The sequence below is a fragment of the Lycium barbarum genome, chromosome 2 (assembly GCF_019175385.1).
Source record: "Lycium barbarum isolate Lr01 chromosome 2, ASM1917538v2, whole genome shotgun sequence".
Taxonomy (NCBI): domain Eukaryota; kingdom Viridiplantae; phylum Streptophyta; class Magnoliopsida; order Solanales; family Solanaceae; genus Lycium; species Lycium barbarum.
This window is the reverse complement of record NC_083338.1, coordinates 47036044-47053935: the sequence shown is the minus strand read 5'-3', so window position 1 is coordinate 47053935 and position 17892 is coordinate 47036044. Positions and strand designations below refer to the sequence as shown.

The 17892-nt window shown below is 35.2% G+C and overlaps 1 protein-coding gene across 3 annotated transcripts; it reads right to left on the bottom strand.

The window, feature by feature from the left end:
• Window positions 1-4812: 4812 nt before the first annotated feature.
• LOC132626461 (protein DETOXIFICATION 42-like) lies at window positions 4813-14905 on the bottom strand. 3 transcript variants are annotated; one of them, XM_060341334.1, is made up of 14 exons: window positions 14688-14905; window positions 11079-11158; window positions 9950-10071; window positions 9562-9801; window positions 9147-9337; window positions 8546-8681; window positions 8132-8228; window positions 7917-8017; window positions 7306-7469; window positions 6552-6623; window positions 6349-6465; window positions 6160-6255; window positions 5570-5671; window positions 4813-5152 (listed from the first exon to the last, which is right to left on the bottom strand). In XM_060341334.1, exons 1-14 carry the CDS (start codon window positions 14694-14696, stop codon window positions 5000-5002), a joined length of 1680 nt encoding a protein of 559 aa, XP_060197317.1. In that variant the 5' UTR covers window positions 14697-14905; the 3' UTR covers window positions 4813-4999. The 3 variants fall into 3 exon arrangements, with proteins under 3 accessions (XP_060197317.1, XP_060197318.1, XP_060197319.1); XM_060341335.1 differs by lacking the exon at window positions 14688-14905 and adding an exon at window positions 11439-11521; XM_060341336.1 differs by having other exon boundaries at window positions 4977-5152; window positions 5570-5691; window positions 14688-14902.
• Between the last annotated feature and the right edge of the window lie 2987 nt (window positions 14906-17892).

Genomic DNA, 17892 nt, shown 5'->3' with positions numbered 1-17892 from the left:
GGGTTATACGGAAAATGTAGGCTTTACGGGCCTGCACCTTTTTGGCACCGGTGTGAACTTTGATGAATGCATCAGCGAGTATTTCGAAGGAGGTGATCGAATGCTCGGGTAGATGGTCGTACCACGTCAATGCTCCTTTTGACAAAGTTTCCCCAAACTTTTTCAGCAATACCAACTCAATTTCATCCTCCTCCATATCATTGCCCTTTATGGCGCACGTGTATGAGGTCACGTGTTCGTGTGGGTCCGTTATGCCGTCATATTTCTGGATATCCAACATTTTAAACCTCTTCGGGATTAATTTCGGGGCTTCACTCGGAGGGAAAGGTCTTTGGATGTATCTCTTCGAATCCGGCCCCTTTAGTAAAGGCGGAGCCCCCGGGATTTGATCCACCCGAGAGTTGTATGTTTCAACCCTCTTTTCGGTTGAGTCTACTCGCTTTGCCAAAGTTTCGAGCATTTTTAGAACCTCGGTGGAGGAACCAGCTCCGGATCCATTGCTCTCAATAACGCGTGCCTCATCCCTTATGGGTTCAGCAACACCGCTCGTTTTCTCCGGGGTCGTTGTATCCCCTCCGTTTTGCAACCGGGCAATCGCGATCCCTTGCTCGTCAATCGCTGCTCTCTGTTCCTGCAACATTTCAAAGATTAAACGTGTTATATCCCGTATTTTTGAACCTCGGAGCATCTGCTGGGGTGGGGCCCACATACCGAGATTTTTTTTGGAACATCTGAAAAGTCATATGAATCACATATGTAAAGTTAAACACAACTCATGAAGTACCTTTGGACCAAATCAAAGTGGAAACCCTCCAAACGAATATTTTTAAGAAAACGTTTTCGGGTGACCTGACTTTGGGGGGAAAAAACTGTATTGTAAGTTTGGAATTTCGAAAATACCTTGAAATAGAAGTTGTAGATAATTGAATTAGCTTTCCATCCATAGGTCGTGGGTTCCCAGGTGACGTCGGTACAAGGAGATATGAACGTTTTAAGGTCGAAAGGTCAGTGGGCTAGGCCCAACTCGGGACCAACCGAGTTGGCCCAAAAAAAAAATGAAAAAAAATTCAGGCCCAAGTGAGGAGCCATTCGGCCATGGTCCATAAAAAGGATCCAAGCCCATGGAATTAAGTCATGTGGTCAATGAATAAAAGACCACTTAATCATCCAAATTCCATAGAACTTTCAAGAGAAAGAATAGGAGGAAAAACAAGAGAAAAACAAGAACAAAAAGAGGGCATTTCGGGTTTGGCCATAGAAAAATCACCCCTCAAAATCTTGCCTCTAAAATTATTTTCTTGTTGAATTCCTACTAAATTAAGTGTCCTCTACAACTTGGTGTAATTGTTTTGGAAGAAGGAGCACTTATTTCTTCAAGTTGACAACTTGTTCAAGTGAAGAAGTTTGTAGAAAAAGGTAAGAATCAATTCCTTTTTCTTATGTTATGAAGGTTTGTTTATGTTGTGGTATGTGGAAATGAGTAGAAATTATGGAAATAAGGAAGTTTGCAAAGTGGGTATGTATATATATATGTAGCCATGGGTGTATATATGTTGTATACATATATGAGTTGAATTTTATGTTGCATTCTAGTTGTGGTTATGATGGAAATTATATTGGAAATGAAAGTTGAATGAATTTTGGTTGAAGTTGGAATGTAGATGATTATGTCACTTTAGAATAATTTTGTGATATTATGGAAATGAAGTTGTTAAGATGTGAATTATGATTATGGTTGATGAATTTGGAAGTTGGAAACTTGTTATGAAGTTGTATGCCAAAGATTTGATGTTTTGCATAAGTTATGATTTTGGCGGAAGATTGTATATCATGTATATCGAGTGTATATCTTAAGGAAAACGATATGAAATGTTTCTAGAACTATATGGTGATGATCATGATGGTTGTTGAATATGAAATTATTGATCTTAGTTGAAAGTTGGGTTGAATTGAAGATTATGTCAACTTGTGAGAAAAATGACTAGTTGAAGGATATTTGTGTTTTTAATGTTCATTGTTGATATTGTTGTTGTCGTTTGGGTTGTTGTTGATGATTTATAGCCGAGTTGAATTCTCGGGGTGTCATATGTATAGGGGAAGTGCTGCCGAAATTTCGGTAGCCAAATATGCTTAAAGTTGAAATAATGGCATTAATAATTCACAATTGGTAAACTTGACCAATTGCAGTTTTTCGACGAAACGGGAAGTGAGTTTGGAAAGGCTTAAGGAGCGCGAAAGGTATGTAAAGCAAACCCAATTCTTCCCTTGGCATGCCCTTAGTGTATTAGGGTCGGATCCGGGCCTCGAAGGACCTCTTGGCCCTCGGAATCCGCAAGACAAAATTTCAGTTTTTCCTTCAGTAGAATTGAACCTCTTTGCTACGCTTTTTCTGAAATTATGCAAACTTGCTCTAAATTATTCAGAAAGTCATAGAATGTCTGTATAACCTCTTTAGGTGACACTATATGCTTAGAGGGCACAATTTGAGCCCGCCGCCTTGTTTGTCCCAAGGCGGGCCCGCTATTTACGATTTTGCCCCTAATGTGTTAAAGCTTCCTTTTTAAGCGATTTTTGAAAGAAATGTTTTAATTACCCTACTAATCGCTTAACGAATATTATTTTAAATATTCTGTTAAATATTATAAATTATTTTGACACTCGGAATGACTTCGGGAAAGTTATACTTCTGTAATTTATTATGATATCCGAAATACATTTATTATGATTCCGTCCGACCCCATTGGATTTGTTTGTCTTCGATACGCTTCATCGAGTCTTTGAAAACATTTATTATATTTTTAAATTGCATTAGTCTCTCACTACTCCACTCGTGGATGTCCCAATGTTTCCCACACTGAGCCCGGGCCAGGATATGTTGTCAAGCGTAATTCTCTGCATTGTTCGCCGCGTCCCGGTGTGAGGGGGCAGGTATACGCGTACATGGGTCTGTGGAGTATGATGTGCCATGTCCACCTATTCTGATCTGATCTGTTATGGCCATTTTGATATGACATTATATGATACGGGGCCACGCCCCTTTTTCGGATTTCTCTGTATAGTGGCACCAACGTCGGGAGGGTGGCCACATTCTGTCTGCCGAGTCCTGTGGCAGGGACCGAATATGATATGATATGACATATGTTTCTGTACGCATTCTGTCTGTTTTGGAAATATGCATTTGACACTCTGAATTCTGTACTCATTTTCTGTAACAATTATGAGTTGACTTCTGTGATTCCGCTTTGCATATTCAGTACATATTTCGTACTGACCCCATTTCTTCGGGGGCTGCGTTTTCATGCCGCGCAGGTACAGACGACAGGTTTGCTGATCCGCACGTTTAGGATCCCATTTCTGCTATTTTGGGGCGCTCTCTTCTACAGAGCCCATCTTTTGGTACAGTCTGTCACTGCTATCTGGATATGTGCTTTGTTCAGGGTATGACGGGGCCCTGTCCCGTCTTATGATTATGATATGTTCTGTAGAGGTCTGTGGATACATCTGTGTGGGTTCTGTACATATGTTTGGGATACTTTGTTCTATGATGGCCTTATCGGCCTATGTGTGCCAAGTCTGCTTTTTCTGATAAATTCTATGGCATCCACTAATATTATTATAATATTATTCTGATAATATGCTAATTTGGGTATCGGGTACATATAGGTGCCCAGCTAGGGCACTGGTCGCGGCCCACGGGGTTGGGTCGTGACAAAACGTAAGTCAATATTGTCATTAGGCGTATCCGGTTCTTTCCGGCCCTGTGCCCGGGACAAAGTAACAGAATTGTGGGTATTTAGAGGATCAGTGGCCGGTAAGGTGGCATTCTCCTGGTCCACGGTGTTTTGACGGTTGAGGCCCTCCCTCGAATTAACGGGGTTAGGATCAGTGGGGTTTGGCGGTCCTCGTGGACAGCTTCCTTCGTTTTCGGCCACGATTTCGTTGTTGTTGACGTGACCAGATTGCCCACTGTCAGCCATTTAGTCCGTTTTTTCAGAGACGAACAAAAGGTGTTTTTGATTTAGATGGGTAAGGTAGAGATCAAGATAAAAGACCACTATTATCCTAGCCCCCGGTGGGCGCCAAACTGTTTACCCCGGATTTGGATAATCAATTAAAATTGTAGGTGAGGTATAGGATATGTGGTTATATCTTGAACTTATTTGATAGAGAAAAGAAATATGTGACTATGCTACAAGGGGCAATTGATGATCAATGGTTTGCTCCAGACTCGTGTATCTACTAGCAAATAAGTGTTATTTCATTTAAGAAACATAAGAGATAAAGCACAACAAATATGGACTGAAATCTGATATGAGAGAGATTCTTATATATAGTTTGCTATTACAAAGAATTTTTTTATCTGAGGAGCCAACCCCCTCAAAGGAGGCCAATGCCCTTTATTTATAGTATTGCCTCATGGTCTCCATACAAAATAAAATAATAAAGAAAAGAGCTCTGAGTTGGGTTAGGTTGACCGTACGATCTGACACCCGTACGGTTGGTAGTTGAGCATGGCAGGACGCTATCGACGCGTGGCAAACGCGCAACGGATCTCCCGGACCAACGACCACGAATAAACGGACTAACGGCCACGACCAACTCGGCTATGAAGAAGCCAGATCAAATGATGCCCTTCCTTGACTTCGGTCCAAGCGTTCCTCCGGTTCAGAACTAAAGCCTTCATGCATGTTCTTATCCCCTGCTTCCTTTGGTTCCTTGTATCCCCGGTTTAACGCATATCCGGTTTTAACTGTATACAATTACGTGTACAAAGTGTTGCTTAAATTAAATGAAATGTAAGGAGAAAGAGCATTGCATATCTTTCCAAATCTCATTCTTTGATTCTTTCTTTTCCCTCCAACTACAAAGGAAGCCTCATCTGCCAGACTTTTATTGAGGATCTTTGCAGTGGAACGAAAGAGTACAAATGTTATTCTCCAATGAACTAGGTCTATACTATAGTGGTGCTACCTTGTGTTACAACATTGAACAAATTGCCTCATAAGGTCCCTCCTATGCTTTCTTTGGTCCTTATAAGGAATTTAAGGTTACTGTACAAATTTACTGTATAAAAGTAATATTTATATATTAACTGTCTAACAGAGACTTTCAGCTCCGGAGGAACTTCCAGGGGCCTGTTCCGGTGCCTATCCTGCAAATGTGAAGCCGAAAATAAACAGATCATGCTTCTGCATTCCCATGGTCACCTAATAGCCTGTTTGGCCAAGCTTTGGGTAAACCAAAAGGGCTAATTTCTCTTTTTTTTTTTTTTTTTGAACGCTTATTTTAGAGAGTTGCGGTGTTTGACCAAACTTTTAGGAAAAAAAAAAAGTGCTTTTGAATAGTAGCAAAAGCGGAAAAAGTAGCTTTTTTCCGAAAGCATTTTTGGAACCCTGGTCAGGCATAAATTACTGCACTAACACTCGCAAAAGTGCTTTTTAAATTGATTAGCCAAACACAAACTACGACACTCAAAAAATGTTTTTTTTCGAAAATCACTTTTTAAATTAAGCAGATTTTGGAAGCTTGGCCAAACAAGCTATAAGTCTATGTTGTTTCAGATGCCTACCTCCCAAAGCCAGCTAAAGCTCTTAGGCTCATATAGATGGTTAGAGCTACCCAAATTCCAATAAATCCAAAACTTGATGAAAGAATGAGCAAGAACACAATGCTGAAAAGAGCCACTGTAAGCTGAGCATCAAAATTATTCTTGTCAATAAATGATTACTTTGATCAGGATAAGTTACAAATAATTGACAATATCCCCAGAGCATCACAAAGAAAGATGTCTTCAAGATGGTAATTCTACATTCGGGATTGTGCGTGTGGTAGTATATGAGGACACTAAAATTTTTTTACCTTGTACAAGTAAAGTTCCTGTTCCTTTCTTATTGAAACTTGTGGACCATTTTGATCAAAACGATTATTTTTTTTCATTTTTGGCCCGTCGGCCAAAGTTAATTACTGGCACTAACCAAAGTATGATAAAAACCTATACACTTATTATGCATATTATATGTATATTTATGTAATTTTATGTATATATTAAATATATACATTTACTGGCTATTATGTTTTAGAGAGGTCCAAAAATGTAATTATCCTATGTTTATTATGTGTTGACAGCAAGAAATGAATATCTCATGTGAGCTTACTCACCATCGAGTACGCAGAATATGCGAAGTCAGATGCACCAAAGTTTACACCATCAAAGACAAAGGCCAGACAATTGATTGGTTGGGTTGCTGCGACGAACTGAAATTGGAAGAAATGGTAAGTTCTGAACCGAGTCCTTTACTGTGAAAAATTTGTATATGTATCAACGACATGTTCATAGATGGTGTGTACCGGAATTCCAATGCCTATTAGGTTTAGGACATTGACATCTTTCGTAAATACTTTTGCTCCATAGTGTAAACCAATTCCAAGAACGAGTGCTAATACCAACCCTAGAACTACTCCCAGCTGCACTTTTCAAGAACTGTATGGTTACTAGTTCATTTGCTATTGAAAATATATGGGAATTTCTGCTATTGAACAACTATTCATACCTGTAACACCCTTGATGCTGTCGCAGTACACCTACTGAAGTCCTTTTGAGCAAATGCACTTGCTAGTATTGCCTGAAAGGTGAAAGAAAGGTACGAGTTTTGAAGTTTGTTCACATAACATGCTTTCTCATGGTGGCAAATATGAAAGTATAAATGTTTTAGTTTGAAATATCTAAAACAATATAGAGATATCCTCAACTTTGAGTAGTTAACACATTGTTTCTGCAGAAAAAAACCATTTTTGCTAGTTTCTAATTGACAGATTTAGCCTTCAAAGTAAATTGTTTGTTGGTTTCTAACAACAATTTAGTTCCCAACTGTTAATTCAACTTCTTAAGATCCACCCTAGGAGCCAGGCCTTGTGATTTTCACACCATTATAGTGAGAATACTGCTACAGTCAAACCTCTCCATAACAACATCATTTGTTTTGATATTTTTTTGGCTTCTATAGCGAAATGCTGCTATCGAGAACATATAATGTAACATAACATGAAAGATGGTTTCACGGAAACCATGGCTGTTATAGTGAAAGATTGTTATAGAGGATGACTGTCATACGGAGGTCTGACTGTATATGCCTTTTTGGAGCAAATAACGGTTCCCTTTCTCGTTGGAATTAAGATTTCTTGGAAAAATAATACATCTGGTTAGAAGTTCTTCAATTTTATTAGTTACCGGTCTTTCTCTTTTCCTCTGGCTCTTTGTTTATTTGAGACAGCCAAAAAGTATTGACTGGGAAGATCATATATCACCTGCCCAGCAACAGCTAACCCATCAGCTAGAAGAGATGTAGCTAGCCAAATCTGCAAGCAGACCTGAAATGCAGCCATTTGTGTTGGTCCTAACCTTGCAGCCAATGATGCAGCTAATGTTACGCAGAATGTTACTGCTATGACCCTAATTAACAATAGGAACCCTGAAATTAGGAGGAAAAACGAAATGAAAATCAGTTAGTATTTTTTATGAGCATGAAAGGTATACAGTTTATCTTGAAATAACATCCAGATTCTTCATTCTGTGTTTACAGTGTGCTTTGTCGTGAAGATTCATTTATACACTGAACAAAGCATGGTGAAGTGGTTCAATATTTCAGAGAACAAGTGGACGCCAAAAGCTTAGAAGGTTTGATATTTCTGAGAAAAAGTACAACTTTTGAGATCATGGCCAAATGGGCCCTAAGAAACTTGGTAATGAGGATTCAATGAGAAATATAAGTAGAAAGAAAGCAAGCATTGCTTATTTTGACACAATAAGAATGCCACCTAGGAAATTCCAGAGCCTCGTTTTCACAAATATGGAGTTGGTTTTGTATTTATTGGAAAAATATAAATTTAGTATTTTACAGCAGCAAGAAGATCCTTACCATTTGTAAGAAATCGAGCAAATTGAAGATACTTGATACTAGGAGGTACGATATCAACCTTTTCCGATAGTCTCAAGAATAGTATAACTGAAATTAGGTACCTATAAAATACCAATTCAAGTAAGAATGTCTGTCAAACATTTCCCAAACTTATTTTATCCGTGAAATTGTTGCCTCACAATTTTATTTATAAGGAGAGATTAGAATCTACTCACTGAGAAATTACATGAGCGATCGCAGCACCTCTGACACCGAGATGGAAAACAAAGATGAATATAGGGTCCAAAATTATATTTGCCAAATCGCCAGCCACTGTATGATGTCAAAACACACACAAAAAAAAAGGAAAAAGCTGAGTCAGATTTTGGGCCTCATTTTTTAAATTAAGATTAAGATGTCTGAATCTGAATATTAAGATGTGTATTAAAATTTAAATGTTTGAATTTGAATACACATCTGAATAATAAGACATTGCATTAAGATCTGAATACTAAATAATTAAGATTGTTTACTTTTTGAACATCTGATGTATAAAACTTAATATTGTGTACTAAATTAACCTCTTCGTAGTCCCTATTTTAATTTGTCCATTGAAGCTTGATACTGTCATACATCCCTAATTTACTTACCAGTTGCAAATAGTGGAGTTTTAGTGTCTTTAAATCCTCGAAATACACCTTGCATAGCTAATGAGAGGAGAACTGCTGGTGCGCCAAGTGATCTCAATTTCAGGTAATCTTGTGCTGGTCTTGACATAGATGAGCCCTGTAAAATTATCACATAGAACCCGAAATTGACACTATGAGAGCCTCTCAACCCCCTTTCACCTACCGCCGCAAAAACGCAAAGGAAAAAGCAAAAAAAAAAAAAAAAAAAATGGCACCAAGAGTTGGAAGAAGGATACAAGAATTGAAGAAAATACTCCCTCTGTCCAATTTATGTGACACTTCTTCCCTTTTAGTCAGTGCCAAAAAGAGTGACACATTTCTCTATTTAGTAACAATTTGACTTTAAATTTCTCATTTTACCCTTAATGTGATTATTTATAGCTACAAAAACATGTGATGATTTATAGCTACAAAAACATCTATGACTTGTTTTAGATCACAAGTATAAAAAATCCTCCTTTCATTCTTAAACTCTGTGTCCAGTGAAACACGTTCACATTAAGTGGGACGGGGGTGTAGGAAATTTCTCTTCCTTCTCCTGTTTTTAAAGAGATCAACTTACGGGTTTGACTCCCATGAATTTTACTAAAGGCTTTGCTCCAGCGATTAGAATTACTGCTTGGATGATGCCAAGGACAGCACCAATGATCAATGCTGATGATGCGGATGGAATGTGTCTCTTTTCGGGCTTTGATTTCACTACTTCAAAGCTAGTAGCCATTTCTTCAGAGTTGCCTATACTCCCGGCAGAACCTGAAGGTAAATGAAAAGCTAGTGTTATTTTCAAAAAGCAGAAGCAACATGCACGTGAATCACTTTTGAGTGTGTAACAAGCTGCTTATTTTCAGTCTCAACACTTCTAAGTTCTATCCAAACACATAACTGTTTATTCATAAATTCAGCTTCAGCACTTGTGCTAATAAGCTACTTAAATTCAGCTAATCCAAACTGGCATGGACTTTCATTTTCCAACATACCTTTTTTAGGTATCAAGCTTTTGCTTTCACTGTTTGACAGTGACTCGGTTTCCAGTGCTTCTGCATCTCCTTCATTCCGCTCCTTACTTTTATCATCTTGCAGGTCTTGGCTCGATCTCGTGATTGTATCTTCCTCAGCGACGAAAGAAGTTGTTACGCTGACCAGGGGAAATATTGCAATCTTAGATGCTTGATTGAATACAGCAATTGAAACTCCTACAGCAGCCTGCTCAATTGCACCTGTGTCGACAAATTTAGAGTTTATTTTGATGATTCAAAATCTGTTTTGCTTAATGGTCACCCTAGTTTTATAAGTATAACTTATGTACATTGTCTGTGTTTCATTGTGAGATAATAGGAATACACTAAATTTTGTGAAGTTTGATACCTATATGGCCAATGAATGCTGTATCAACCAGAGATGCAATAGGATCTGCTGTTAAAGCTAGCGCAGCAGGTAAGGCAATCCTTCCTATTTCTTGACCAAGCTCATCCAATTTAAAAATTGATCTGCTCAAAGGAAAAAAAAAAGGGCAAGTTACACATTTGAATGGTCAGCCGAAAATAATTACATTCGCTAGTCAAATAAATATTAATTTTCTGGCTATTATTTTGGTGGATGAACATACAGTGTTAAGTACCAAAAGATAAAGAAAAATCTTGTTTGCTTTGGCATTTAAGAATCTTACATCTCCTAGTCCAGTACAACTTACTTTCCATATACATCAGAAGTGGCTTTGCATGCAGATATTCAATAGTACATTTTTGGAGAGCAGAGGGATCTTAATATGCAGCCAATTCTTTACTTAGAGACTCCTTTTCTTTTAAAAGTAATTTCTTTTCAGAAAATATTTTCTTAGAGGTTTGCCAATATTTTGATAATTTTTCACTCATAGAATACTATCAAAACTAGGGGTGACAAAATTAGCCAATGAAAACATGACCCGAGTAATCCACCCACCCATTTATTAGCTAAACCCATTTTGATCAACTCATGGGTGATATGTTGTCCAAATTGATACTCCCATGGGATGTCTCAAAAAAAAAAAAATGTTTGATATTTTATATATAATCACGATAAAGAAAAGCAAAGTTTTATTAGGTATTTAAATAAATTATAAAAAACAAATAGAATATTAAAACTTAGTAAAAAGTGAACAGGTTGAATTATCCCCGTTTCTTAATCCATTTCAGCCCAACTAAATGACCTGTCCATTTATTAACATAACTCATTTTGACTTGCCCAAATTCACCCTAATCGCCTATTTAATACCCTAATAAAAACCAATATCTCCGCCCTTCACTCTATCAGATATCAACATTTCCCTTTATTTAGCTATATAGAGTGTGGTGCAAGGATAAAAATGAGAAAGAAGCACATTAATTTTGTCATTTCGCACATGTAAAGTGTGTATAACCCTTTAAAGTTGTATCCCCTTCCTTAGCTGAAAGAAATGATAATGATGAATTTATGACCAAGGAGAGAAAAAAGAAAGGCAAAAACTATACAAGTTTACCTTATATCTCTGAAAAATAGGGAGAGTGGGCTTGTAACATCCTCTGTAGAAGGAACTTCTTTCTCGGCCATACTTGAATACTGCAAAATGGCAAATTCCCAATATGGACATATATTAGGATACCAACTACAAAAATCTTCGATGATTTGAATGCTTCATCAATATGAGTGAACATTTTTCATTTTTCTTTTACTGAGTGGACACGGAGTTTAAATAAAGAATAATTGAACATGAATTTTAAGAGAAAAATATTTTTTTTAAAGAAAAATTATAATCTAAATTAAGTCATAAAAAATAAATATATGGAAAAGCAATTGAGAAGCTATAATTAAATTATTACTAAATATGAAAAGATATTACATTCATTTTGAGACCGATTAAAAATAAAAGAATGAGAAATAAATTAAGACGAAGGAAGTGATCTTCTGGCAATAATATTTTCTCAAGTGAGTCCTATCTGTTTTAAATTATAGTTTCACAAAATTTCTAGAATACTGAAGTCATCAACTTGAGGTTAACATGAGTCCAGACAGTGGCGGAGCCAGAATCCACACTAAGGGGGTTCAAAAATATAAATTAGTTAACAAACAAGAAGTCAAGGGGGTTCAATATGTACTATATATACATAAAAAATAATTTTAACATTGTATATACAAGGTAATATTTCGCCGAAGGGGGTTCGGCTGAACCCCCTAACCACTGCCTGCATCCGCCCCTGAGTCCAGATTGCACTTAAACAGGATAATACCTGACTTGGATGTCACTTTTCTTGAATAGTTGACATCTGTAGTAATGTTATAATTTCCATTCAATAGTTGACATGTGCCAATAAATTTCTTTCTTTAATTAGGAATAAAGTAAAACGTTCAGATATTTTTTGAGATATCAGAATTTCTAGTCCTAGAGATTGAGAAGAGGGTAAAGTGCCTTGTAATTCAAATGCCCTCGTGTGATATGTTAGTGAGAATTTGGTTAAGTGAATATGTGAATTCAGATGGGATAGAATAAACTTGTTAGAATATAATTGCATTTCTGATTTCTGCAAAATAGATGTACCAAAAATGTATGTATCTTTCAATTTCAAGAAATCGGCTTGCAGTCTCAAGAAATTGACAAACTTTAGTGGAAAAAAAGAAAGAGAGAGGACATATTTTAACATTTTATTTAAGGAAAAAAATGAAGAAATAAATTTCCCCATAAGCACTTCAATGCACATCTTTCCATTTGAGGACAATGTGAAATTAGTTCAACGCATGACTATATTTTATTTTACCTATTATAGAAGAGGGTTTGGGCATGGATCGTCCACCCACTCTTCTATAATAGTGTTATAGTTTAAAAAAAAAATTAAGGTGGAGTCTACGTGAAGTAGGAGATAATTATAAAAAAATTAAAGTGGGTTCACGTGGAGAAGTAGGAGACAATTGCAAAAAAAAAGGATGGAGTCCACGTGAAGAAGTAAGAGACAATTGCAAAAAAAAAGACATTTAAATAATGATAATAAGTTCAGAAAATAGTAAAGGTACGCTTAGAGAAAATTTAAAGAAGAGAAATTCAGGAAAAAAAAATAACGATTTAAATTGAACACAAAAACCGCTAAAAAAGTCATAAAACCAAAAGATTTAAAACTTATACCTTTGGTTAAGGATAAAAATGCACTAATTTTGGACATATACGTCTCACACAAATAATGAGGAATAACATCAAGAAGACGAAATATAAACGGTCAAGAAATGTATACATATATTTTTTTAAAATGATGAAGTTGGTCTATACTTAAAAATTTAAGACTACAACAGATGCTAACGCATGCAAGCGCTTTTCAGTGTTATTGAGTAGAAATAGATGATGGCATGAAACTAGGTAGGAGAAAGTATATTTCAAATATTTCAATTGGAGAACTAAACCAGGAAAGTCATATATGGAAGAAGCGGACTAAGTAAAATAATTTATTAATATTTTCAATTAATTAAATTATAATACTTTCTATAATAAAAATTTCATAATTATATTACTAAAAGATATTCTCTCTGTCCTAATTTATGTGACATAGTTTGACTAGGCACGGAGTTTAAAAAAGAAAGGAAAGATCTTTGAAACTTGTGGTCTAAAATAAGTCATAAATATTTGTGTGAATTTAATCATTTCATTAAAGGTAAAAGGGGAAGTTTCAAGTTAAATGATTTCTAAACATAAAATTATATTATTCCTTTTTAGACAGACTAAAAAAAAAAGTGTGGTACTATTTTTTGTGTTGTGCCCGTGCTATCATCTAGTAAATAAGTAAATGCTTTTTTGGACGTTGTAATTTCTTTTACGGAAAAGGCTCAAATATGTCATCGAATTATCAAAAAAGACTCATTCATCCCACGCGTTAATAGTTGGGCTAAAAAATGTTAGCGCAGTTACCATTTTGGGTCATATATGTCATTACTCATTAACGGAACTCTACTACTAACAGATTTTGCCACATGGATTACATAAACCCTTCATTTTACTAGTGACATACATGAGCCATTTCGTAGTTCAGTGGCATATTTGATCCTTTTCCCAATTCTTATATAATTAAACCTCAATCTTTTCTAATTTTATGTAACAAGCTTGTAAGGACAAGTTTGTCCCTTACATTAATAACATTATTATTTTACATGGAATTATTTAATTGGATTATGAATCTAATCTTAGTCTACATCCTTCATAAATTTTTCGTACTTTATGACTCTTTACAAAGATTTAAAAAGCACATAAAATTTATTTAAGAAAAAAAAAAGACTGGTATAAAAAAAATTACACTAATGAGGTGTAGATGCGTAAGAAAAGTACATGCGTGTAACATATTTTATGTGTATTTTAATTTTTTTCAAAGAGCTATAAAGTACGTAAAATTTGTGAAGAATGTAGACTAAGATTAGATTCATAATCCAATTAAATAAGAGAGTCTAATTTTTCTATGTAAAATAATAGTGTTGTTAATGTAAGGGACAAACTTGTCCTTATAAGCTTGTTACATTAAATAAGAAAAGATTGAGGTTTATACAGGAATTGGAAAAAAGATCAAATATGCCACTGAACTACGAAATGGCTCATATATGCCACTCAACAAATGAAGGGTTTAGATAATGTCACGTGACAAAATATAGTAGTAGTAGAGTGTTGTTAGTGAGTAATGGCATATATGACCCAAAATGGTAACGGCAGTGACATTTTTGAGCCCAACTACTAATGAGTGACATGAATGAGTCTTTTCTGATAGTTCGATGACATGTTTAAACTTTTTCCGTTTCTTTTATTACTTCTTTTATGGCGAAAGTTCATTCTGGTTCTGTGGTCAAACTCTGTTTGTATCGGCTTACAATATATGAACAAATGTATGCATATTTCAATATCAAGAAATTAGCTTGTAGGCTGAAGAAATTGACAAACTTTAATTAAAAAGAAGAGAGGATATGTTTTAACATTTTATTTGAGGGAAAAAATGAACAAATGATTTTCGCCATAAGAAAGGTACCTTTTGGAATAAAAGTAAACAAGCAGGAAATGTGAAACTAGTGCAACACACGACGATATAAAAGTAAATGCTCTTTTTGACATTGCAATTTCTTTTCTTACCTCTTTCATGGCAATAGTTCATTCTGGTTCTGTCTGCAAACTCTTTTTCTGTTGTCTTACAACATACGAACAAATGAACGTAACTCAACCTATAAAAATAGAATTCAACGCATGATAATGAATTGTATTGAAACTGCTAGCTCCTGGCTGGCCTCTATCTCTAAATTGTCTTGCTAATGTTGGAGGCCTTTAGGTCTTGCTCTCTTCTATTATACTTCTACCTTTCTACAATACGTTGAGGCAATTTGTTTGTTTGTGTAATATTGCATTTTTTGAAACAGATATCTAAACATTCTTGTATCTTTGGCTAAACGTAAAATCGGGGAAAAGTGGTGTTTGGCAATGGTTGTAACTGACAAGCTAAATGCTGTTTTCACCTTGATTAGAGGAAAGTGAAGGTCGTAATACAGAGAGTTTAAGCAAAAATAATTTATGCATTTAAATAACATAAAGTTATAGAAAAAGGAATTTATTATATTCCTAGGGAAAACAATAGAATAGTAGAAAAAATTGAGCCAATAAATGATAATCTTTTCATTCAAACATGTGTATTATTCAATTGAAACATTTTACACGTCCTTTATTAATTTGGTCATCAAGCAACATAAGTTGCAATAACATAAGTAGGGAGATTCAATCCGCCTATGTGTACAAGATTAATCCGTTGCACGGACATGCGGGAGTTATGGCCGTTAGTTACGTTTATATTAATTGAAGGTAGATTATGCTTAGTCAAATTACACAGGGACGAAAATAGCCAATGCCCACAATAATATTATAATAATAACATTAACAAGTGCTAAGCAATCTTATTGTTGTAAAATCAAGCTAAAAGAGTAACAATATAAAAGGATGAAAGCAATATAATAGAGAGACAAGAGATGAAAACTTTCTTATTCATCAAGTGTTTACAAGTGTGTCCAACATAAATTCCTATGCCTCTATATATAGTGGTACATTGAGGCATATAAAAAGATAGCTATAAATATGACATTCAACATATGAGAATGTGGGAGAAGATTATGGGTGAAGTGAGAGACATTACATTAAACCTTTGAGATCATGGAGGAGATGGGGATTTATTTCTAGAGTGGTGGATATCCACACTTATTATTTCATAACACACCCCCTTGAATGTCCATGTTTTGATAGATAATGCGCCTCGTTAAAACATTACTAGAAAAAACCCTGTGGAAAAAAAATCCTAGTGAAGGAAAACAAGTATACATATCTAGTAATACGCTTTGCTAGCTGCCTCATTAAAAACATTGCTAGGAAGACCCGGTGGGACAAAACCTCAGCTAAGGGAAAAAGAGTACAACGCATATTATACGCCTCCTGATTAAAATACCACTTAATTCTTGGAGACGACGCATCGAAATCTTGTATATCAGCTTCTCAAATGTCGAGGTTGGTAATGCTTTAGCTTCAAATTATGAATCAAGCGTATTTGTTGAACATCTATTTCACCGTTCTGTTGAAGATCATGTTCGGAAAAGAACTTTGGCGAAATGTGTTGTATTTTGTCTCCTTTGTTATATCCCTCTTTCAATTGAGCTATGCAAGCTTCATACAATATTGTTGAAATCTTCATTTCCAAATAAACATCATAATATTATAAAATATATTGAATTATTGACCTCAGCCAGACACGCATTCCTGACTTGCTTTGTAAGTAGCTATCACCTTGGCAGGACTTGAATAAGTATCAATAATTGATTGCCATATAGAGCGTCATAATGTGGCAGTATCCTCACAGGCAAATCGGTAACTTGCTTAAAGATCAAACTTCATGTAATTAAAAAAATAACGCCCTGCATTTTACATAACCAACAAAATCTTGATAATATTTGTTAGGATAAACAAATCTATATCAATAATCTCTTTTGTAGTATATAATCGTTCATGATCCATTATACCCATCATTTTCATGAGGTCAAAATTATATTTATTATATATAGCGACGTCACAACCATCAGGGTACTTAATGGAATCGCACCCATAAGATTTGCTGAAGTTTATTTTGGTAAACCTCATATGCTTTAGACCAATTCAAATCCCTACGGATTTTCTTTCGTTGTCTATATAGCCATATTGACAACAATTAATTATACACAATCAAAATTTTCATGTATTGCCAAATTGCAAAACAACTTCATTGCATCCACCACAGGAGAATACATATTGTTGACACCTAATTTTTAACCTCTCATAATTTATTTAATTACCCAGAGTCGTTGGATATTAAATGGAGTGAAATATGCATTTTTAGAAGTGAAAATGATTTTACAAAATTATTTAGATAATATTTTACCATGCTTATTTGGTAAAATAATTTCTATAATATTATAAATCATTTGGGAATTAATTTTCATATTGTTGCAACAATTATGGTATTTTCTAAATTTATAACAATTACCTTGTTTAATTAATTGTCCAAATTAGCAAGTATTTTACTCCGATTAAATTCAAGGAATCTGATTGATTAATAAATTGATCATTTTCACCCCTCAATTCTAAATTTTGCATGTCCCAATTTATTGAAATTAATCATAATTAATTAAGTGTTTAATTGTGGTTAAAATTTCATAAATTGTTTGCTATATGGCTAATAGTGGCTACAATTGAAATAATTAATTGGTAGCCTAATTCTGGCCTTAATTGAAATAACCAAATTCATTGATTTAAGTCAATTAAGTTCATTATTATAAAATTAACCTTTAATTATTTAATTAGTTTAATTCCGTCTTTAATTAACATAGCCAATTTTTATGGCTTAGGTCAATTGAAGTCATTGTTGCAAATGTGGCCATAAATTGAAACGGTCTAATCAATTAAGGCCATGATTTCAAATTTGGACTTGTTGCATAATTATCCGCACCTTTATTTTTGTTAATTGGTTAATTAATCGTGATCAAGGCATAAGTAACTAGTTTCTTGAATTAGGGCCATTTATTTAAAAAGATGTCCCACGTATACAAACATATACACAGATATACATGTGTATACATGCATATCATGTGTATTGCGTATATTTCCGTCCCCCCCCCCCCCCCCCCCCCCCCTTTATTTTTGAGTTAAGCCGAGTTCAGCCCACTAAGACCAGACCCGGCCCAATATTTCATTTAAGGAAGGGGGTAATAAACCCTTTCCTCTTCACTTCGTACCAAAAAACCCTTAAGAGGAGGGGAGGGTTTCTCTAAGA

What these genes read in the sequence shown, in the direction of transcription:
- LOC132626461 (XM_060341334.1), bottom strand. An exon ending in AAGCTTGATACCTAAAAAAG is followed by an intron (nt 9,338 to 9,561) that starts GTATGTTGGAAA and finishes ATTTACCTTCAG; the next exon opens with GTTCTGCCGGGAGTATAGGC. An exon ending in GCTTTAGCTGGCTTTGGGAG is followed by an intron (nt 5,153 to 5,569) that starts GTAGGCATCTGA and finishes TCACATTTGCAG; the next exon opens with GATAGGCACCGGAACAGGCC.